Source organism: Apteryx rowi, unplaced genomic scaffold (assembly GCF_003343035.1).
Source record: "Apteryx rowi isolate R43461 unplaced genomic scaffold, aptRow1 scaffold_518, whole genome shotgun sequence".
Taxonomy (NCBI): domain Eukaryota; kingdom Metazoa; phylum Chordata; class Aves; order Apterygiformes; family Apterygidae; genus Apteryx; species Apteryx rowi.
The window spans coordinates 221,024-246,002 of NW_020450781.1; the positions used below are offsets into that span (position 1 = coordinate 221,024).

General features: G+C 36.1%; 1 protein-coding gene across 1 annotated transcript in view; it reads left to right on the top strand.

Annotated features, from left to right (window-relative positions):
* The window catches only part of LOC112973035 (threonylcarbamoyladenosine tRNA methylthiotransferase-like), a gene marked incomplete at its 5' end in the record, with an annotated part of 322,440 nt that overhangs the window by 220,262 nt on the left and 77,199 nt on the right, over positions 1–24,979 (top strand). The window contains one exon of the mRNA XM_026080384.1: positions 5,915–5,977. Coding sequence (XP_025936169.1) covers positions 5,915–5,977 — 63 coding nt within the window. The remainder of the gene's footprint in view (positions 1–5,914; positions 5,978–24,979) is intronic.

Genomic DNA, 24,979 nt, shown 5'->3' on the forward strand with positions numbered 1-24,979 from the left:
AACAGAGAGTTCCTACATTCTTGTTTGCTCTTGCAAGAGAGGTGTCTATTGCACGAGGACCTCCCCGCTTTCATTAATACTGGGGAAGAAAGCCATGAAAATACTTGCAAAGCTACTTCATTCTTCTCCCGACATCATCTGTTACAAGCTCTTTTTGCCTTGGTGTCTAGGAAACGTTAGTCAACATTGTATTTGCATGATCAAGATGGCTACCTGTATACATGTAATACTCTTCTGCTATAATATCCCAGCATAGCTGTGTTCTTTCCACTAATATTTGGTGAACTGGATCCTGCTTTTTGTTATTTATTTTTCCATCGCTATTTCCGTTGGGTCTCAGGCTATGAATTAGGATTCTAGAAATAATAAATTAGAAGAAATATTTATACATAGCTTCTCGTGGGTATTTAATTCATATTGTGGTTAACTTCTACCCTGGCCCACAAAGTTTAATTTGGTTATAACTATGAATTATCTAATCCATTATATACTGCACAAGCAGATAGTCTGTTTTCCCAAACTTGTTTGAAAGAAAAACAAATGCTGGTTTTGCTTGTTAGTATGCTTGTGTGTTAGGTGTTTTATAACCTCTAAATTAAATCAAGTTCCTGAGGCAAAATAACAGTTTATTTTAATTCTGATCAGTACTATGTAAAAGAGAGAAACTGGGAGAAGATAGAAGGTGAGGGAAGAGAACTGAAATAAAGACATTTATCTGGTTGCCTTGACACATGTTAGTATTCACTGTGACCATGAGGGAAAAGAAGAATATTTGTATGGAAACGTACTAGAGGGATTGTAAGTGATGGAAGCAGAAAGACAAAAGCAGGAGAACTTTGCTGAGGATATATCGAGGCTGACATCTTCAATAGCATTGGTGGAATCTGCAGATCTGTAGTGCTATTTGATTGGAATTACTAAGAACTGTGAAGGTGGAAAAAATCAGTATTAAAACTGAAGGTTAAATCTAAAGCAAACCTAGTGATAACTTAATATCAGGGATTAATCTTTGCTCATTTATTCCTTGAGAAAAACTGAGAATATTGCATTTCTGTTATATACTTCTAAGTAATCTATGATAAAAACATGGCAAGAATATTGTAATTTTCACAGCAAATATTGTGGACCTGGTATATCATGCTTAAAAGGAATCCCAACAAATTAGGCTGCAATAATATCATCTGAAAAACAGGTAGTTACCCCTGTGTAAGAAGGGAGGAATCATGAGAAAAGCACAATATAGTTGTGAGAGTCTATGATGTTTAGTATTCAGTGGACTTATTTCATTTCCAGGCTTATTTTTATAAAGTACTTTTTGGTTATAAAAATGTGGTATTAGGACATCCTACCTTTGCCCTGTTTTCACACCATTACATGCAACAGTCATTAATGATAATTTAAGTACAGCTTTATTTTTCTAAAGTAGTCAACACAAAATTATATGCAGTTACCTGCTGTGTCCAGAATATTTAAAATAGTTTTGGAGACTCATCCTATACATCTTTAATATTCTGCCTATTTGTTCTTTAAGTGATATTTCCTGATCAAAAATAAGATAACAAAATATAAAATTTTTGACTATTGTTAAAAATCAGTGTACATGAAAAAAAGTAAAAACCCCAAGAAGGTCACTAACTCTTTGTTTTATTGATTTATAACTGTGAATGGGATTAGAAGGATCTTTCCTTTGTTGTTATTATATTTTAAGCATATAATATGCATTTCAGATGACCAGTAACCCTTTAAAATCTCAATAGTTGAAAATAAGACCTCCAAAAATCTGAGTCTCCAGATAACACGTAGCAATACTATATTTAGAACAAAGTATGTATTAATCACACATACGCTTATAGGAAAAAACCCTGAAATTAGTGACATTGCCTATATATGTTGTCATATGAAAGATTATTATTTCACATTGACTTGTGGTTCTTGTTAGTTTTATAACTGCATGTTTAGCACTACCTGTCTTTTGAGAAGTGTTTGATTACATCAGTGTAATAACTTCATTGTACTTCAGCATAGTAACAAGCTTGAAATAATAAATTCATTTACAATAGCTTTTCTTTACGTAGGGAAGCCCTTCCATCTTGGCATACTTCTGCGTAACATACATGATTTTACAGTATTTAACTCAGTCCTGCAGCAGCACTTTCATCCATTCTTCACCAGGGTTTTACATATTTTTCCAGTTAAGGACAGCAATAAAATATATTTCCAATGCAACTGCTGTATATAATGTGACATTTTAAAAACTTATTGAAACAGAAAAGTGAAGAATTGCTTGCATAGACACATGCATTTGCTCTTAAATGGCCTTCATTAGCATAGTGTCTGAATATCTCTGTGTATCTAATGTTGAAAAGGCAAATTGAGTTTGCCTCATCTCCCTACACTTGTTTCTTTAAGTACTTAGAATTTAAATCAGTCCATGACTGAGTCATCAGAATCGCATAACCTAAGAAAATCTGTGCTCCTGCAACACACTTATCTCAAGTGGTACCTGACTCTTGGGAAGCTGATACTGGAAAAGTTTTTGGAGGAAAAGTGTGTGGGGAGGAAAAGTCTGTGGGTTGCCACATGTCAAATGCTTTTGCACCAAAAATGCAGCCAGACTGGGTATTGCCAGTAACCCTCTGCCAAGAGTAAGGAAATATTGATCAAACAAAGGTTTAAGGAAATGTTCTGTGGTCACTGAACATGCACTGTATCAATATATGGCAAGGCTGAGAGAACTACTGAAATGAACTGCTGTGAGTCTGTTGCTGGTATTGGACTTTAAGTGGTCTTCTGCTTTTTGGAAATATCCTGTGCTAATTTGTATGGTAACTTTGGAAAGTCTCTAAATTTTTTTCTGAAAGATAAAAAATGCAAAGATGTCCTATGCAGTTCTGTGAGAACGTTCAAGAGCAATACTGCGCTGCTTGTGTACCTGGACCATTACAACAGCACAGTACATTTGCGTAAGTTCAGAAGATCTTATTGAGTGGCTTCTTGCCATGAGATTTTGACAGCATTATTGGTACAGAGTAAAGGAATGGGGAATCAGAATACTAAAGGGAAAGAGCAGGAAGACAGGTGTAAGAGCAGTATTTTGATATTGGTCAAGAGAGGGAATGAAAGRGATATTGGACTAATAGTTGAGGAAGGAGAAATAGGAGTCTGAAGCTACCTCAAGGAAAACAGGACTGGGGAGATGCATGTAAACGGTCAGCAATTCAGAGCTCAGGCTAAAAGGAGGAGAGAAGGTTTAAGGGTTGGAATAGTCCACTGGAGGCAATGAAGGAGAGAGAGCTTGTTGGCTCCTTATTTTCCCTGTTGTGTCTAGAGGTGGAGAAACCTACTTCCCTGCAACTGTTGTGTTTCACTTTTGAGGTGAGCAGGGAACCGTGCCTGTTTTTCACTTAAAAGAATTCTTATTAATACTAAAGGTCTAATGCCTGTTCTAGGAATTGAAGGGGTTACTGTTTGCCAGCATAAATTCCGTGTTCTGTTTGAAATATTTTTTATTTCTGTTTTTTAGAGATTTAAGTTAAGCTGGATTCAGTGTTCTAGAAAGACATGGCAACCATGACTGTGTTTAAAACATTTTTGTCTTGGTGTATTCAGACTTCCCACAAAGTAGTCACATGCTGTTTAGATTTAGATCAGCTGAGCATACAGGCATCCTGGGAATTTTTCCAGGAGCATTTCTTTGTATGCATCTCCAGCAGTTGCATTGCATGTTCCTCTCTTTCACATATTCCCAGCATTTCCCAAGTCAAAAGCATTTTGCTTTTTTAAAAAAAAGCAAAACTTCTACCTTTTATGAATGAGGAAAGAAACTGTAATTTCCTATAATGAAAGTGGAAAACTACATGAATGTAGTACGTAAGAGAGGACATCTTCATTCTTCATTTTGCCTGAGTGTACAAATGGCAGTTTGACCAGACTTTAAGGGTGAAGGACAGGGAATTTTCTGTCATATAATTGATTTTCATCAAAGCTATTGCAATAAAATAACCAAAAGTATTTTGTGAGCAATCAAAATGTATAAGAGAGGGAAATAATCTTCACTAAGAACAAACAAAAATTATACTTTTTCTGGGTACTGTATTTTTTCCTGGAAAGTTTGGTGGAGGTATCCAGAGTCCAAACTAAAATATTTTTGTCTACTTCTTGCATACTTATACATGAAATTGATTTTTTTCAAGTAATCTTTTTAATAATCGTTTTGATATCTTTTTCAATTTATCATGGCATTTCTCCAAATACCTTTTATAGTATTTTAAGTACTTTCAATGTGCATTAACTACCAGCAAAGAAGCCACTATAGTGTGACAGAATTTGAGTTAAGCTACCTGATGCTTTCACTTGAATGTTTTTTCCATTGGAAATAAAATAGGTATTAATGGGTTAGAAGGCCAAGGTTCCTCTACTAAAGGAGATCTTTTCTTGGCAAAGGTGTGTTGTATTGCTGAGGAAGTCTGTAATAATGGAAATGTCATTTTAAATATCAGTTCTGTTAGTGTTAGAAAAGACCATTAGTAAACTCAGAGAAAGAACTCATTTTAGGTATTGCTTACTGTAATTGAATAGAATTGTCTATCTATTAAACAAATCTCTCTCTCATACTGAAAACAAAATTCACCATTCTTATTTGAAGAGGGTCAGCAAGTAAAAAATTATTTCCTTGACTCTTTAGTGGTCATAACTAAAACACAGTTACTGACCTCAGGGAAGTAGTAATATTACCTGATACCTCTACTGACCCAGAAAAAACTAGCTGTCGTAAATTCATAAAAGTAGCTAGAGTTATAGCTTGTATGACTAAGTTGCTGCATCTGAACATTTCATTGAAAATAAAAACTGTGCAAAGAAGGGAAATACGTAGTTCTTTTTGCATAATCAAAAATTACTAAATTGTCCTATCCTTTCTAGAAGTTAAAATAAATACTGCAGTCATGCAGCTGCCAGCTTTAACCATTTAGTTCCCAGCATGCTGGAAATGTGGACAGATCCTATCAATTAGTTGGAAAACTTCTTTCACAGAAATGATGGCTAAAATAAGACTACAGTACAAAGTACCAGTAAAGAATTCTTGTAGCTGTCTCCTCCTTATGCAGTTTCTAGGCTGGAATGCTCTGCCTTTCTGAGCTTTCAGATAAGTCAACATCAATTTTGACATAATGAAGCTTTAAAMTTATTTGTGACTCATCCCTGTATTAAAGATGAAGGGTGTTTTTTCTCCTGTCCACCCTGTGCCCCTGCCATAGGATGCAGCTGAGAGATTCTGTTTAGCACCTATTGAAATCACTGAAGTTTTTCAATGATTTCAGTAAAAGCAGGATTAAGGAGTTTTTGTCTCTGAACTTTGTTCTTAACAGAAGGAGGTTTTTCTTCCCCTTTGTCTTGGCATTAAATGGCATACCACCTATTAATTTTCCACAATCAAGGCAATGAGAGTATTAGCATCAAAAGCAATAGAAAAATAATAAGGCTTCTTTAAACTGACTTCCTTTAAACCTAATCTGCTATAAAGCAAGACTGCAAGTAGATACTAGAATAGTGAACAAGTCTTTGCAAGATCGAAGCCTAATTTTCAAGTGTTGTTATCTATATTCCAAGACATTATTTATGATTTACTGTGCAGAAATTAAAATAAATCTGAGCTGTTTTCACATTCCATTGATGTTATAGTTTGCTATTTATTTTTATTAAGGATGTGTTCTTAACATTGTTAATATATATGTTAATTATTTCCTGTGATATTTAATATCCTTAATCTGCATACACTACTCTTTGTACCTACTGTTCCATTAACAAAGTGAGGAGAGAATGTGTTTGTACCTGCACATAGCTGTTTAAACCTTTAGTCTCTTTCCTTTTCTTTTAACTTTTCTAATAAATTTTATTTATTAATATTACTTTTCAGAAAAAACAAAGGACAAAGGATCTGTCACAGCTGTTTCATTCATACAATCCATATGATCATAAGGTAAGAAAAAATATGCTACCTGCATTTTTGTTAAGTAATTCCAAACATTTGTGATAACTATATTTTATGTTTAATGCAAAAATGAAAGGAAATGATGAAAATATTTGAGGGTGCTAGGGTTTATTCATGTTACTTTAATTAGACTATCATATAAAATGTATTTTTATTTCTTCAAGCCAAGCTTGAAGAGCTGCATTTTCTGATTTGTGAAATCAATGACTTGCATTAACCTCCTAGAAATATAATTTATGGATTGACACCAACTCCTGTGAAGTAGCCATATGGGGTATCTGATTCCCCCTTTTTTTCTTCTCTATTTAGAAAATATGTTACCCTTGAGTATGTTGCTTAGCCTGTTGTGTCAATTAGGCCCTGAAATACATGATACTAATGAATTATCTATTGATTCTGGAAGCATCATTGGAAGAGACCACTTTATTAACAGCTTGCCAGTTGTTTGGGGGAAGAAGAAGAAACACAAATCATCATTATTACTTGACCCTTATTTGTAAAGTCTGGGAACCCTGGTCAAAACCCTTATAGGTTTAAGAGAAAAAGAAAACCACTTCCCCAAAGACCTTGCAATGCAAGATAAAAAATTAAAGCTGTTACAAGAATATTTGGGTGTACCAAGAGGCAGAGAGACAATAAAATGGGGTCAAAGGCAGTGATCACAGCATTTCTGTGGTATAAGTATTTGTCATGGTTTTTTTTCATAGACATTATGCAAAAGAGTGCATTAAGCAGCAAATTGAAGGAGAATTAAACAGATTTGTAAATGTTTTCAGGGACTTCCTCCAATCTTGGATGCATCAGTGGGCATGTTTTTTTATTTTTTTAAGTAAGTGCACCAGATCCTTTAACAATTTGTCAGCAGTGTGAGATCATCTTCTCTGCTGCTTCTGTTTTGAAAAAAAAAAAAGAAAAAAAAGTGTGTATGATTTTGCAAGTATACATTTTAAAAAAGAAAGATTTGAAACATATTTTTGTTTAGACATTTCAACAGAAAAAATCTGAACCCTATTGCTTCTTTTCTGATCCATGTACCAAATAACTATATATTGGAAAAAAGAATTAGCTTTTATGTTTGTGGGAAGAAGGGCTCGAAGTGTGCACAATACCTTATGTGCAAAGTGTGCATGTGTAAATATACATATGTGTATGAGAGAGAAATACAATGTTTGTGAATATTAATGGATTGAAAATCCTCTCTTTTGGTCCTTCCAAAAACACTCTACATACACGTCTGAGAGCAAAGGGGGGAAAAAAAGGCCAAATAAGTTTATAAAATAGTTGGAATCAGGTAGGTTGGTTGCTATGAGAGTTCCATAGTTACCAGCTACTTGAGCTACTTGAAGCTACTACAGCTTAGAAAATCATTAACAAACAGTAGGTATATTCTGTAATTTTAATAATTATATATCATTTCAAGTTAAATCCATCACTTTGAAGTATTTTTTTATAGACAGACTTGCATTATCTATAAAGTCTGGTAAAGCAGATATTAAGGGCCTGTGAAAATTGGTAAACATTAAGAATAAAGGAAATTAATGTGACAAGATGTCTAACTGGAATATTGCTTTTTTAAATTGAAGCAGTTTAAGGTAAACGTCGTAGTAAATCAATTAAGATCTAATAAGGAGAAGCAACTGAGAAACCAGAAGCTTTGATATTCTTCTCTGTGTCTAAATTCTCCTGTGCCAAACACTTTTTATTCATAGTACAAGGAAGTTCCATTATTCTTTTATTAGCACTCTTAATAGAGCTTGGCCATTTGTAACTCCTGCTGCCTTCCTGTTCATATCCTTTGTGGCATTATATCAAAGTATCCTCAAATGATTTTGGCTTCAGTTGTGAAGACTTATGCACTCTTTACAAATTAGTCATCAGGCACTGTGGAATTGAATATAAATGCTTAGATATAATCCCTTTTGAACTTTGTTTTAGGACCTTTAATAAATTATTAAAAGTAGCACAATTGTTTGATGATTTTTGAAGCTCCATTCTTTTGGTGCTTCCAAGCACACTCTATATATATGTATGAGAGCAAAAGGGAAAAAAAGGGCCAAATAAGTTCATAAAAAAAGGTGTTCTTTCCTTATTTCACTTTGGACAGTGAAGGTTTTCTTTCTGCTAACCACTTCCTATTTGCAGTGGTCATAATGAGTTCATTGCAGATTTCTAGCTTTGTGCTGTTATTTTCCACCTTAGCTGCCAGTGTTTCACAATCGTTACAGTCCAGGGAAGGGTTTTTAATTAATTTTTATTGTAAATCTAACAGTAACGAACATTAGTTGACAATACAGTTATTTCAGGTGGATGTCTGTATTAGTTCTGTTTTGTCTCATTTACATGTAAGAAAGGTTGGGGTTTGGATTTTTTTTGTTTGCTTTTGTAGATTATTTTCAATAAGTGTAAAAAGAAGATAAAGAGCTTTTATGATGGCTTTGTGAAAGTGATGGTGATGCAGGATCATGACATGAATGACTTGAATCACTGGCTTTCAGGATTATTCATTGATTAAAAGGGGTTTTTTGAGAACCTTTCTGAAGTAGAAAAGGAATAGCCTTAAAGAATAGGTCGGAGCTCGGTGGTAGTAGTGAAACAGTGGTTAAAACAGATATAGGAAAGAAGCTCATTAGTGACAATGGCTGGAACAGGACTGTCTACTGAAGCAGTTTGGCTGTATTTCATTCTTTGGTAATGTGTTATCCCATAGAAAAGAGAAAAATTCATCTAAAAAAATTCATTCTTCAAAGCTGGTGCTTCACTTGCTAAACCAGAAATAGATGTTTTGGTGGAGTGCCTACACTAACTTTGCTAACATTACTATTGCTTATACTTGATCAGGAGACCAATAGCTATTAAAGAAAGTAGCTATTCCTGGAAGTTTTACCTCAAATATATATGCCTATCTGCAGATGATATGCCAGAATATGCAGGCAAATTACTGCACCCTGAAAGACATTTTAAATGTCTATGGTTTCTGATTGTCAAGTGAAAAGCTAGTTTTGTTACTGAGGGGAAAAGCAAAAATTTCCTTTTCCTTCCACTTTCAAGTGTGAAGTCTTTATCTTGCATTTCTCTATCTTGTATCCAGTGTATCTAAGGAAGCCTTAATTAAGCAGCAGAGCAGGCAGAGCCTTTAAATTGTCCTATACAAGAGGGATGGAAAAGTGGGAGATGTTCTGCCTCTGCTGATAGCAGAGGAAGCATAGTTAAGCTCCTCTATTATTTAATGTCTAAGATACATCATTTACCATCTAGCTGCCCTTTTCGTTGTTCAGATGAAGCCATATGATAGCAAATCTCAACACATGTGCGCCTCAGTTGTATGCTTACCCAGTGGGATTTGTTCCTGCTCTGTTCCGCTTATGGCCACCATAGCGCTCACAGTGCCTGCAGCTACAGAGCCTGGGGAGCTTTCAAATATTGCACTACCAACAAAACAGGTTGTAACATCAGTCTTGAACGCCTGGGAAATATATTGAATTCTTGAAGTAAGGCATGCACATAAAGCTCATTTTTCCCAGATTTTTTTGTTGAAATAAATAAATAATAGCTTCTAAAACATGTATTTTACAAGACCAAACAATTATTTGATACGTATATTGAGTATTAAAAGCTGCTCCAGGTGACTGGTTGCCATGTGTTCAAACTTATTTCAGTTTGTATGTGCAAAAATACATAGAGTTCTATTTGCAGACAAAGCCATTCCTTGTTCTGAAAATATTTGCTTTTTCCTGTGTGTATTTAGAGTAGGTGTATGTAGAGACCAGCTTTCTTGAGAATCATCTTCTGACTTTTGTGTAATTTTTCTCCAGTTAGCAGTAGAACAGCTCTTCTAATTATGTGTACAGTTTATCTTTTCATAACACCATCAGAAAAATATTTTTAAAAAAGTCCTCATAGAACTGTACGGGGGGACAATGGTTTTAGCAAATTAAAATTAAATAGAATATAGTTGAGCGGGAGTGCTATTTTTACCTTTAGCTATACTCAGGCCATTTTTCTAATGCTCATTAAATCAAAGGTTATGTCTGCGCACAGGTAATTTCTACTGAACCTTTTTTTGTGTGTGTGCCGTGAGGTTCCACATTGCACAGAGCAGGRATTTCATTCTGTCTGTAAAAGATGTTTAACTTTCTTAGTATCTTTCTTCCAAATGATGTTGCCCTTTAAAACTAGTGACCCATTTTATTTAAAAAATGGTGAAAGCAATTGCGATAATAGGTTAGTTGGGCAAAACAACTTAAATCTGAGGAGCTTAGTGTGAGCTTCAGGATCCAATATGCTTAAAGTGTCTGAATTTAGCACCACAGAACGTAGTTCCTTTCTTCTAGTTGCTTGCTGGATGAGTAAGTATTCAGTCTAGTCCTAGAGCAGTTGTTTCGAGATATACTCCTCAATTTCTGCTGTGCAAAGAAATGTTTTTTTACTTATAATAAACACAGTATAGCAGAACTGTTCATTTGGCTGCTCTGGCCTCCTTAGTGTCCTAGGGCAAGTCTGTATGTGCCTCTACCAGCATCCTGCTCTTCCAGTGAGAAATCTGCCATGAGCTGGGCTGAAAACTCAGCTCTCAATTTATTTCTTTCTTTTGCAACCTGCAGCTGTTGCTCAGGAATAAGGTATGATCTATAAAGAAATAAGATCATGTATTATAGCATTAGTGATTTATTTTAGTGTATGCTGGATCCAAACAAATAAGAAATAAAATCAATGTTCACATGGTTTCCAAGGGTTTCTACTGAGATTTTTTTTTCCCCATTTCAAAGTGCTTTGGATTTAAAAAATAGCTGTTTCAGGAAATGAGCTCTAATTGATGCAATGCAAATCAAATAATTATAGAAGTTTTATATTCTTCATGCTTAAAAATGTTACTTAGCAGTATATCATACGGATGTTAAAAAAAAATACTGAGAAAACAAAATACCCATCTGACAATGCCTATGTGTTTGGCAAGTTAGATGGACCATTGTATTAAGCCACACAATTAAGTCACACAGAGCATTCTCTCTTTTTTTTTTTCCTCCCAACACTCAACTTGGAATGAAGTCTTCTGAAAAAACAAAAATCCCCTGATTCCTTTTGCTTTGATAAAGGTAGATATATGCATAATTGCATTAAGAAACGTGTCTAATATCAAAATCATATATGGCTAGCCATAAAAAGTGCTACTGGCTGCCATGATTTATAGACTTACCATGAGAATTTTTTTCAACTAATGTTTCAATAATCCACGGAGTCTTCCTTCAATTTTTAAATGAAAATAAGAAATCTAATGTCAACGACCTTAAATTTGTGATTCTAGACCACCTCTTTCCTCCGCAGATCCTCTGGAAAGTTCAAAATTGATAATACTACACATTGCAAGAGGCTATAAGTAAGCAAGGGAGTGAATCTGTATTTGTGATACAGAAGCAGACAGAAGCCAGTACTCATGGTAGGATCTTGTTTGGCACTGCCTCTGGAGGCTTATCCATATGGTCCAAGGGGTTTTCATTGACAAAAGATTAATAATACCCATGCCCAAAGTGGTGCCGTTGCCTGAAGATCGACCTGGGCACCTGTGTGAAATGTGAAGTAGCCAAGAGCAGCAGGTGAGTCCCAGGTGAGGGGAAGGGAATGGAGGCTATGGGCTTCTGGTAGCAAAGCCGGCAAAGCTGTGTGCTCCTTCTGGCCCCAGTGCCACTGCCGGCTGCCACTGGGGACGGCAAACTATGGCAAGGCGAAGGAGGGAGGGGGCACGTGGTGGTGGCAGCAGAACTTCTGGACCAGTTTGCCCCTGGTGACAAGTGCCGAACTAAACAGCCCGAAAAGGGACACAGGAAGTTAAGGGCTTCTGTCAGGCAGAGTTTTCCTACAGGTGAACCTGTCTCCTTTTGGTTTTCTCCTGTGTTCAGGGAAACTGGGTTCTCCATGTGTTCTTCACAAATAAGCAAAATTGAACAGAAGAATTTCTGATCTCTACTGAAAGGAAGAACTCTAAAATGCCTCATTGTTGGGTAACTTCTAACTAGAGGCATCACTACAACACTCTGTTCACTAGATCCTGAAAATTTTGTTTTTGAAGATGTTTCATCAGGATGTCTGCACTGTGGTATGACTTGATTACATGAGAGAACATGTAAATTGAAATGTTGTACAGTTTGTATAGTTGGAGTGTTACTATGAGAGATTTTTGAAAGCAAGTAGTGAAAGATTTAAATGTAGTTGCAGCATTAAACGTATCTGGCAGATGCGATTTACATCTTTCAGTAATCAATGCTCCTACCTTTTTAGGAGGTCCAGCCTTCCGAGGTTTCTCTGTCTTCTACTTCTGTGTTGATTGCTCGCCATAGCTGGCATTTGGTAGCCACTGGCATTAGAAAGTGGCTTAATTTGTGTATGAAGAAAAGCAGCTAACATGTCTAAGCAAACCAGGTTTGGATGCTTTTTAGAATATGGAGGCAAGCAATTTCAGAAGAGCTGAAAAACACAGGAAATTCTTGTTTTTCCTGAGGACGTTAATGTTTCTCAGGTATTAATTGTGTGGCTTTTAAGATGTGTGTGCGCAATGACAGTGCCGTGAATGTGTAGGTTGCATTTTTGAGCCAGAAGAAAAGAAAGTCATTTTGAGATACTTTCCCATCCTTCCTATTTCTCAGTTAATGGCTTGAGTATATGATTCTGGAAAACAACAAAAATCCTTTCTCTCTGATTTCCATTTATTCCAGAAACAGCATTGTGCTAAATCATAAGACTACTGTGCTGTTGTCATGCTTATGATATAAGCCATAGTTTGAATTTTCTAAAGCAGGGGCTTTGAATTGTTCATCTGTAAGATGAAAAAGGTTTCTGGGTTATTGCTGAAAAGAGAAAGAGCCTTTTGCTATCTCCTGCCTCAAAATAGATTTCAGGTTTAACTTAATAGCTCAGATGTCAGATATGACCACATTTTATGGAAATATTCTTATTGTAACCTACATCCGTTTTTTTCTTTTTCCTTCCCTCATGCTCAGAACTGCTTTTTGGAGGAGGTTACATAAAGCTGTTTTGTGCTCTTGATATGATGTAAGGCTTCAAAGAAGACTACTGAAAGAGAAAAGTAATTTCTGTTTGGAAGAGCAGTGCAATGGCCTTGTGCTAATGGCACACTTGAACGTTACTTGATAATAGTGAAGAAAATCTAATAGTCTAAAAAAACCGCTGCTTCTTCTTGATTTAACTGTTAGCTGTATTAAAGTTTATACCATCTGTAACACAAAGAGAACTAATGTATAGACAGTTTAGAAATAGCTGTTCAAATACCAGGAGTTGTTTCAGGGTTTTGTACAGAATGGGAGAAGAAACAAGAAAAACACAGCAATGAAGGGGCTTACTTGCATGTTGAATACTTTGCTTAGAAAAAAGAAGTATCAGCTCTGTCTTTAATTCCATAGCTGAGATGCAATAAAAGACTTGCGATCTTGTTTGAAGTATGTTTTGCATCATAAAATTAAAAAAAAATTTGCTGTAAAACCAGTGATTTGTTTGCTTGTTTCTTGTTTTAAAACGCTGGTGAACACAAATATATGCAAACAGCTAATGTATATCTGCTTAATGTTGTGGTTAAAACCTTATTCAGTGTTAGTAACTTTTGCTGAAATGGAATATTTAAAACAACAAGCCCTATCTGATGCTCATTGAATTGCTTGGGATTGTTGCCTCAGTTATCACTCAGAGGGGAAGCTTTTCCTTTTTTAGGATAAACAGATACTTTTATAGAAAAAAAAAAACTTTCTAAAAACTCTGATTMACAATTGGCTATTAAATCGCCTTTACATCTGTAAGCAAACGTAGTTCTATATGATGAAGCATGGACTTAGATGATTAATGAGATATCACAGATACTGATGTCTTATTAAAATATCTTCATTAATGAGGCTGAGAACAGTTTAAGCGATATGCTAATGAAATGCACACATCCCCACCCCCCCAGTAGAAACTTTCTTGAAGGTTAGAAAAGGATCAAGATACAAAGGTAAAAATAATCACAGAAACAGAATGTTAGATGTGATGAAAAATATGTGGCAAAAGTAACTTAAGACATTGAATTGAAGAAATTTTGAACGTAATGTTGGAAAAGTTTCTGTGGTAATAATGAAAAACTGGTTATTAGACATGACTTGCAGTTTGATAGGGCAACTAAATAGGTGAAAACAACTTCTGCACACCTCATTTCACTTAGCGTAGAAGTAACAGTCTTTCTCCATATGGCTGTGCTCTAGTTACTTCCAAAATACTGTCTTACTTTTTGGACATTATATCAAAGTGACATTGACAAGCATGAGGCAGTTCAGAGAATAGCAACAGAACTGTAGGATTTTGTTACCTTGTGAGAAAATAAATACAACTCTGGTATGTGACAGTTACATGAGATATACAACATCTATACTTTTTTCAATTAAATAATCATTAAAACAGTGGTCATTTACTTCACAATTTTTCTCACTGATACAACTTGCAAAAGCTACTTGATATAGCAGATTGCCTCCAATAAGTATTTTCTAGCTCCAAAAAAATACTGAATTATAAAATGAAATATAAGCTTTGTAGTGACATTAAATATCTGATATATTGACTCATACTTAAGTAAAACATACCATTTTGGACACATTAATGCTCTTGCTGTTTTCCAAAGAAAGACATTATTTCTCTGCAAATCTTGCATCACCTATGTACCTAGTCCACCATAACTGTAGCATTGTCATAACAGTATGAAAAAGAAAGGTATTTCAGATTTCCTAAAATTATTTTCTGGAAAACCTAGACATCACAAAAAGTAACTGGACCTGGCCCTGTTAAAATTTCTTTTAAGCTCTTTTTAATCTTTCTTTGGTAATATGATGGACTAGATATCTAATTGTTCTATGGCCATTTCAAGTTCAGATCAAGTTCAAGTTTCTTTTTCTTCTCCCATTTCCTAATATTTGATTTGGCTTTCAAAGAATCGGGCTGTTTCTCTCTGTGGCTAGGCAGTTTGTAGCAGAATAAATTTCCTGATTATCTTTTACCTTCTCTCATTGTTTTTCTCCTCCCTCTTCTTTATTCTATTGCCATTTCTTCCAAAGAGAATTATTTCTCCTCTGTCTGGCTTACCTTCTTTTTTCTGTTTATTTCAACCTATCACTCTTTGTTTAATTTCTTCTTGTGATGTTACAGTTGTGTTCTCTCTCCATCAGCTTTAATTCACCTGTCCTTCAGCTTTTATTGTTCTTTTCATATATATCTTTTTGCAACCCTGTAATCCTACAGATGTACTTTGGCATGGCATTAAAGTGGTTGTGAGAAACAATGTCACTATGAGAGGTGAAGGAACCAGTGCAGCAGAGGAAGCAGTGCATGTGTGTTGTGTGGTGGAAACCAGCCCACAGAGACATGGGAGTAATGTTGGTAGTAGAGTTCTTCACTGTTCAAGAGTTTAAACCTTGCTACTAACTTAAATGTACCAATGACCATGCTCTTGAGCTTGTTTGTTTTTAATTATTACATATCCAGAGAGCCAAGTTTTGGGAACTTCATTAGTGGGTATGATAAATAGCTTTATCTTCTGTCCACCATCCTTTCACTGGAGATCAAAAGTTGATTTTGCTCACTGTTGTCTTTCTGTGTACTTTAATGAACTTGACGTGTTACTTAAAGTTCTAAATATTACCCAGGTTGGCATCAGTGCTTTTATTCCAAAAGATTTTGAATAGTAAATGGACTTCTTGCACAGAGTGAGCATATTCTATTTACTTTTCTTCTTCTGTATTCCTATGTAAATGCTTGTTTTAATAACCCTTTGCTATAGAGTTGTGAAGCAGGTGTGCATTCTCTGGCTTTGTGTCTGATAATAAAGGTACAAAAATGTTGATCTTCTTATCCTCGCTGAATATTCCTCTGCATAGCCTTACACTATATAGCATTTTGTATGGATAGCATACAAAAACTGCTAGCACAAAATCTTTGAGTTGAGACTGATTTCAAGTATGCTGTGACAGGATTTCATCCAGAAAAAATCTGATCTGTTTCAGGTAAATCAGTAACGGATGGGATCACATTTTTCCCAATAAATAACAAGTCATCATTGGCTGTGTTTACACCTTCTACTGCTGTCATTTAAATTCTTGGCCCTAGAGGCACTCTTTTTATTCTTACTTTGTCATAACTTCCTCTCTGTACTGTATTCCACTTAAGAAAGAGAGAAGAAAGGTTAATTATCATACAGTGAAAAAGATAAATTCTGCTGAAGTGACCATGATAAACTATAGATTGAGATTGGTTTTTAGATTGTTCTGCACAGGAAATTTGTTCTTCCTTTCTTCCTCTCTTCCTTTCTACCAGCACACTTCACTTAGTGCAATACGAGCTCAAGTGCTCCTGCTTTCAAAGACAGCTGAAGGAAGAATACCAAAATATGCTTGCAAGCCATGTGGATTCTGCATAGTTAATCTAGGTGATTGGCACCTGAAATGAAGCATCTGTATTAGCTGTATGTGAAATGTAGGGTGCTTACAACGTGCTCTCACTGTTCTTATACCCAGTCTAACTGTCTGAGTGTTCAGCTCATGGACTTGGGGGAAAGAGGGTGTTTGTATTCAGATGTAACTAGAAAAACGTCCTACAGTTTTTATCAATTGCTCATCCTTCCTGAGTATTGAGAGTTGTACACTGAAAGACTATCACTGCTCTGGTGATTTAGTGTGCAGCCTTACAATAAAACTGGCATGTTTCAGTCTGAGTTAGTACCCTGATGCTAAAATATACTCTAGGTAAATTAGAGTAGGCTTGAAAGACCTCCAAACCTAGTTCAAGGGTTAAGGCTCAGGGTTAGTAGACTTTGCATTAACTCTGCAGTGTGAAAATGCCACTGAGGTTTAGGTCCCAGTTGAGGGCAGAAGAAAACATCTGAAACGTATGCTTCAATTTCTAGCCGTACTTGAGCTTTAAAGTGTCATGAGGAAGGATCAATGCTGTCAGTAGCAAGAGAGGTGTAAACCTAGATTTTGTTATAAAAACAAGCTAACAACCCATTTTTCATTCCTTTGTAATGGCATGTTATTTGTATTATTTTTTCTCATATTCTATTATTTTATGAACATGAAACACCTCTCGTCCAAAGAATGTTAAATTATCCATCCTTCCGTTCATTTCTGGTTCCAGCTTGAGAGGAGCATGTGGCAGCCATCTTCTTTAGAATTTATTCTAACATTTCAGATTTTGGAGAGGTTCCAACTTCAAAAAATCATCCTTCCAAGAATATATAGCTTCTTCCTGAAATTCTGAGAGACAGCTTCTCTTTGAATTATCTGAAGCCTAAAACAGGTATGTGGGGCCAATGGCAAGTTTAAGGTTCACTATCTCATGATCCATCAGGACAATAATGGTAGCTTTGTATTTCCTTTAAGGAACAGGAGTTGTACCCATAGCATCCTCATAGACAAGCTCAGGAAGTGTGGGTTAGATGAGTGGACAGTGAGGTGGATTGAGAACTGGCTGAATGGCAGAGCTCAGAGAGTTGTGATCAGTGGCACAGAGTCTAGTTGGAGGCCTGTAGCTAGCGGTGTCCCCCAGGGGTCAGTCCTAGGTCCAGTCTTGTTCAACTTCTTCATCAGTGACCTGGATGAAGGGACAGAGTGCACCCTCAGCAAGTTTGCTGTTGATACAAAACTGGGAGGAGTGGCTGATACGCCAGAGGGCTGTGCTGCCATTCARAGAGACYTGGACAGGCTGGAGAGGTGGGCAGAGAGGAACCTCATGAAGTTCAACAAAGGCAAGTGCAGGGTCGTGTACCTGGGGAGGAATAACCCCATGCACCAGTACAGGTTGGGGGTTGACCTGCTGGAAAGCAGCTCTGCGGAGAAGGACCTGGGAGTGCTGGTGGACACCAAGTTAAGCATGAGGCAGCAATGTGCCCTTGTGGCCAAGAAGGCCAATGGTATCGTGGGGTGCATCAGGAAGAGTGTTGCCAGCAGGTCGAGGGAGGTGATCCTCCCCCTCTACTCAGCCCTGCTGAGGCCACATCTRGAGTACTGCGTCCAGTTCTGGGCTCCCCAGTACAAGAGGGATGTGGCACTACTGGAGCAAGTCCAGCGAAGGGCTACAAAGATGATTAGGGGACTGGAGCATCTCTCTTATGAGGAAAGACTGAGAGAGCTGGGCCTGTTCAGCCTGGAGAAGAGAAGGCTGAGGGGGGATCTTATCAACGTGTACAAGTATCTGAAGGGAGGGTGTCGAGAGGATGGGACCAGACTCTTTTCAGTGGTGCCGAGTGACAGGACGCGAGGCAACGGGCACAAACTGAAACACAGACAATTCCATCTGAACATGAGGAAAAACTTTTTCACTGTGAGGGTGACAGAGCACTGGAACAGGTTGCCCCGAGAGGTTGTGGAGTCTCCTTCTCTGGAGACATTCAAAAGGCGCCTGGATGCAATCCTGTGCAATGTGCTCTAGGTGACCCTGCTTGAGCAGGGGGTTGGACTAGATGATCTCCAGAGGTCCCTTCCAACCTCAGCGATTCTGTGATTCTGTATAATTTCCTCATGATAAATGTGGCATTTTCCAATATCACTGAAAGTGAATAAGATGTTGATCTTTAAAGATGACATTTGAACTCATGGAATGCTGTTTTTGAAGTATTTAAATGCATTAGGTTTAATTTTTTTTTTTCACCCTTTCCTTATACAATCATGATAGTCAATCATGACCTAGTCATCTAGCTTTAAAGGAAGAAGATGATTATGCAAGTAGTTGAAAAAGGTCTTTAAAACACTCCACAGTATTTTTTTTCTAAAATACACTTCTGTAAAATTTGATATATTCAGCGCACATAAGAGAGGTGGTGTAATAAAAAAAAAAATTAGGTTGCAGATGCAAGCAGTCATGCTAACAAATCCTTTAATTCTTTATTTCATATTGTCATGCTTTTTCCAGGAGAGAATACCTATATGTTCTTACTGCTGTTTGTTTTCACATCTTCTTTAATGATCTTAGCATCATTTATGAGGCTCATGCATGGCAAATTATACTCTTTAATGCCTTTATTTTTACAAGATTTTTTTTTTATATATACAAAAGCCCTGCTTGGTGCAAATCCTTACAAAATGTAAGGCATCATTATTTTACATTGCAGACCGCAACCTTATTTTCCATAGAACATTTGTAGTAAATGCATAATATAAAGCTAAAAATGTGAACCATTTGTGAGTCCTGTGCAGGAGCAGGCATTAAATACCAATTCATGTGTCAGACAGACAGTGGCAGCTGCTTTGTTAATGTATGGCACTATCCCATATTAAATCAAATGGCAAGTGGACAGTTTGACAGATACTGTCATCAGTGCAAAGATTATTAAAATTGTTAAAGAGCTTGCTTTTAATTTTTTATCTAAAGTACATATGTTTGCCCTGCTGAGTCTTTCTCAATCAGAGCCTACAGCAGTGAGTGCTACTTCTCCAGGTTTTTGCCTAACAAAGCAGGATCTGTTTATGCCAGTTCCTTGGGGGCAATGCAGCTATGTTTATGGCTTCCTCTGCAGATTATGTGTGAGGGTCTGTGAACACAAATTCCATTTGTGAGCACATCATTGTGGATAGCACTCAGTGGTCTTTTCATTTTGATTGATGGTTCTGGTTTTGCACCATCTGGCTTCTGATAGGCTGCATTAATCATATCCTGAACTAAGAAAGTTTAAACATGATTGTTTAATAAGTACATGTGTGTGTAAAAGAACAAAACCTGTGTATATATGGTTTTTTGTATTTAATTCCTATAGATTCAAGTCATACAAAAGAGAGTAATAATCCTGCCACGTAGTTTGTGTTGAGACAAATAGATCTCTACTTATGAATACATGCATTTCATTTTTACTCCTACTGCTTTAATTTTAGTTTATTTTGCTTTCTACCAACCGTTTATAGTTGCTGCCTTCACAGAATCACAGAATGGTTGAGGTTGGAAGGGACCTCGGGAGATCATCTAGTCCAACCCCCCTGCTCAAGCAGGGTCACCTAGAGCACGTTGCACAGGATCGCGTCCAGGCGGGTTTTGAAGATCTCCAGAGAAGGAGACTCCACAACCTCTCTGGGCAACCTGTGCCAGTGCTCTGTCACCCTCACAGTGAAAAAGTTTTTCCTCATGGTCAGATAGAACTGTCTGCGTTTCAGTTTGTGCCCATTGCCTCGCCTTATGACGACATTGTTTTCCATCGGGAACAGTGGTCTCGACTAAAGTATGCTTGCATCTCAACTGTTTTAAGCATATCTTAGAATTTCTCTTTCTGCTACTTTGGTGATAAGCTGAAGTTTCTTGCTTCTTTTGTAAACATAGCTTGAGATAATAGTTCCTAAAAGATTGTTCCACTGACAGAATGTCATCAGTTTTGTTCTTAAATTTTACATGTGTAGAATATTTTTAAATTGTCATATTTAAATTCACATCCTGGGAAGTCTGAATTATACATACGATGTACAGAAGTCAGTAATTTGCCATATTGAGGACTTCTAATTGAATCCAACAATAGTATATTAAAGGTATTACACCTTTTGGATTAGCGAAAATAATAGAGTGTCTCTGTAGTCTCCCAATACATAGAAAGGAATCAATCAGCCAACATGCAGTTGTTGAATATGCAAATTTTTATTAGGATTTCTCATTTACAAATAAACAGCTATCCATACTCCTTCTCATTAGGTTGCTTCCTTGTTGTGGCCCTTTACAGTGTGACTTAAGAGAAAAAGTTGTCCTATGCCATACCCTGAGTCAGATGTGAGGTTTCAGATACTACTTAATCTTCACCGTTTCATTTCAAAGACCAAAGAATTCTTTATCTGTCAGGAATTAAAATGATTGAGAAGCTGCCATGTATTTCTGTCCACCTGTCCTGCTATGGATATAGTGCTCCATAAAATGGTAGAATGGACAGCACTTAAAACTCTCTATATGAAATCCAGTAAAGCCCATTTACTTTTTTTTGCCCCATTTTTCACACTTTCCTTCAATATTTTCATTAATAGAGACTGTAGATATATTGAATTTTTTTTTTAATTATCTCCTCTGCTTTGCCTGTGAAAAAACCTTAAGAATGAGATGCAGAAGAATTCTGTGTAAAACTTAGCAAGAAGGTAGAGTGGAAGGAGAAGCAATGTTCATGTATAATCCCACCAACTAAAACAAAATTCCCGTTCTATTTTTGTTTCTGCCAGGCTTGCTGATGTCTCTTTAGAGTGAATATTTGAGATGTTTTGTGTGAGTTCTTTATAATTAAATACTGTACTTGGGGTTTAGAATTAGTGGCATGTTACAAAGTTGTTTGGTATACTACAGGAAGACCCAGTTCTTGAGGAAGATTTTAGAAAATTCAATAATTGTAGTAAATAAAGAAATAAAGTTTCTTAAAGTCTAGCACTGTGCTGGTACTGAGACCTTTTCCTGCCTTGCATTTTTTGTTTCTGCATTCTTCTGCAAAACTCTGCTTTTCCTATTGTCTTTATTTAACACATTGAAGTTTTCTTATACACTTACATTGGAGACAAGGCTTGTTTGTATGTTTACAGTTCCACAGCTTTTGAAAACAGATACTTGTGGTTGAGAGAATCATGATTCTCTTAATAATCTATGTTAAATTAATTATAGATGCTGAAAATCAGGGTAAACAAAACCTGCTTAATCACTGTTACAAAAGCACTAACTTCATTTGTGTTCCTAGGGAGAAAAAAAATCTTCATGGCCACATTATCTGCCAGACTGGGCCCAGGATTGAACATAGGGCTTAATAAATTAGTGACTGATCTTGAGTAATTTTGCATTACTCTTCCTAGATGTAGAACTCCCACCCTCTTTTGCCTAAATCATTATAAAAACATTTTGCCTCAGAGACGATATGGAAGTTAAAAAGTTATAGTCTGACCAACAGGCATAATCAGTAGCTTCTTCTAAACTCCCTGTTCGTTATTCATAAAAACAGGGTTCCTCAAGCTCTGAAGAAGCCTTCAGGAAGCATGTTCTCATTATCAAGCTTTGAACTTCAAATAGCAGCGTCACTGTACAGACCTCTGGAAGCTGGAGCAGTCAGATACCTTGGTGGTAGTGTAAGTCTGCAGTGAAAATGAAATTCGGTTTATAGTAACGTGCTGCAAAGAATCCTCTGAACTTTGTAAGCTATGAACGTGATGTATTCGGTTCTGTGTTACATTTTAAACATGGAGCAGAAAGTAAAACACATTTGGGAGCATTTTCCTGAGAACTTAAAAATCACTGGTAATTGTGATTTAAACACTGGGACGCAGTGTGAAAGGGTGAGTTCAGTGCAAGGAGGATGGATAATAGAAAACCCTAAAAAATGAAATRTTTGTACTGCGGACCTTCTTTCATCTCTTCCCAAAGTAAAACTTGTCTGCTCAGAAAGTTGCCCACAACAGCTTATCATCAGTAGATAGGCTAGTGATGTTTTCATAAGACTGTTTTCAGTAAGCAGCTCGATGTGAAGAAACTGTGTATCACCCTATTTTCTGAAATCCAAGGTCTACCCATGCTTTTCAACTGAAGTACTCTAATCAACCTTATCTTAGTCTATGCAGGCTTAATGACTTAGCTTCTTGAAGTCAATGTCAGTCAATTAATTCTGTAGAAATATGTATCCTGCTTTACTGTTAGGATGCTACATATTATCTCGTCATCATGTATTTTTTGTTTCTATTTTGTTTTGGAGAAGAGAGGGAGTTGAATTTTGGGTAGTGTTTTTTCTTACTCTCCTTTTTGATTTTGCTGTCACTACCTTGAAGGAAAAGTAAGGAGTAAATACTTTAAAATTTATTAAAGCTTACCTGCTTCTCTGTGCCTGTTCCATTCTTTATGAAACTTTCCAATAATGAAGCTAATAAAACCTGTAGAGGCGCTGATTAAACCTTTTAATGGACTCCTTTCCAGCACAATTTAATATACTAGTATCTGGTTTTGCTGTTATACTGAGTATTAGTAACATTGTACCAAAACATAATGTAGATTTATTGTTAAGTTTTTTGAAAACAGATATAATTGGTACTTAAAAAAAAAAAAACGCTCATTTGTATTTAAAAATGCACAGAATTTGATATGAATAATAATCTAGAAAAGTAAAAATGTGAAGATTTTTATAATTCTGTAAAAGAAGTTATATTTCATTGAGACAATATACAAGTTTTGGGTGCTTTTTAAACTCCCTTATAAATACTGTAAATTTCTTTTTGTGTGAGCTGCATAGTATTAAAAGGGCAGCAGGTGGAAGCCTTAACGGTGTGGTGAATTATTTGTAGGTAGAACTTTATCAACTGTATTCTCTGAAAATATAGCATACATATTTCTCTGTTACTGATTGGCAGCTGTGTACATTATGCAAGCTTTGCATGTCTGGTAATTAACTGAAGGTACCTCAAAACATTTAGTAGAAGTACGGGAAGGGAAAGTAGTCACTGTGAAATCATTGTAATTCTTCATATCTTAATTACAGCAATATAATTATTCATATTTGAAAATAGAATGTTATTTCCAAAAAAGCTATTATGTCTTTCATGGAAGATGATATGCCATTATATCACATGCTTATGCATCATTTCTGTTAAGAATGCTATCAAAGTTATCTTTTGAAAGAGATCTGCTGTGCCTTGGTGTATTTTTTTCCTTCCGTACAGCCTACTGTAGTCCTGAAAGCATACTTTCATAAAAAGAAAAAAACAGAAACAGTGAGGAGAGAATGTTAATGCCAGTGAATGTGTGCTGGTGGTTGTTTTTGAGGAACAGTCTCCTCTTTAAGAATCTTGCAGAAATATTTAAGATATCAGCGAGTTTTCTTAAAAGTAAGATCGTTTTTGACTTCTAAGCCAAAGCCTCTAAATTATCCAGAAAGAAAAATCGCTAGCAGTTTTTTCTGGTGAAGAAAGAATTTGCACTCCATAGAGGATAAATATGGCATGCAAATTTGTAAGAATGTTTGGATAAGTCAGTTGACATGGATTTGTGCGTGTAAGTCAAATATCAGTCAGAAGTCATTGTTCTACTGTATTTCCTCAGCAGTGAACAACAAAGTAACAACTGCTGTGGTACTCATGCACCATCTGTCTTGTGAACTCTGTCATTCTGTTCTTGCCTGAATTTGATAAATTTTTACCTTATTTCTCTAAGAAAAAAAATAGTACTTAATATACAGTTCAAAAGCTGGATGAATTCCAAGTCAGGCTCTGTTAGTAGTGATATCCCTTGTCTCTGGGGGTGTAAATTTAGGCTTACACCTAAGCATGTGTATATAAATATTACAGATTTATTGCTATGTATGCTGTGCCATGCCATAAATACAAATCTGTATGCAAACATACTATACAACAAAAAAATCTTTTTAACAATCACAGTAAGTTGTATTCAAAATAAAGTGATTATTCTTACTTTAAATGCATGCAGTTGAGGACTTTAAGATACTCTATTGATGGGATTTCTTTGGATCAACGTGGACATTCATTTATTTCAGTATTTATGATTTTGAACTCCTCTTTCTTGGTATTATTTTGTGGACTGTGACTTTGGGTACTTTTCATTTTAATTTCAGAATTAAATGGCCAGGTTTGAAATTACTAGATATTTTCTCAAATGCAACCTTCTTTTTTTCTTCCATATAAACAAAATTCTTTTAGGGAAGATTTATTTTTCCTAGAATGCTCAGTGAAGTAGTTGTTTTTCTGACTGTCTAACTGGTGCTTTCTCCACTGTCAAATATTTTCCCTATCTTCAGTTTTGTTAGTGCTTAACAGTACTCATGGTCTCAAGCCCTGGAATAGCCTTACACTACTTTCACATTTTAATACATTGGACAGCAGCAAAAGTACCTGAATGCCAGCTGGCTCTGCTCAGTGCTTTCTCTTATGAAGATTCTAATGAACAGGCCCTTAAAAATTGTAACCAAAACATATATCCCTTCAGAAACTTGAAGCACCTGCTTCACTAATAATTTTAGCATTTTTATAAAGC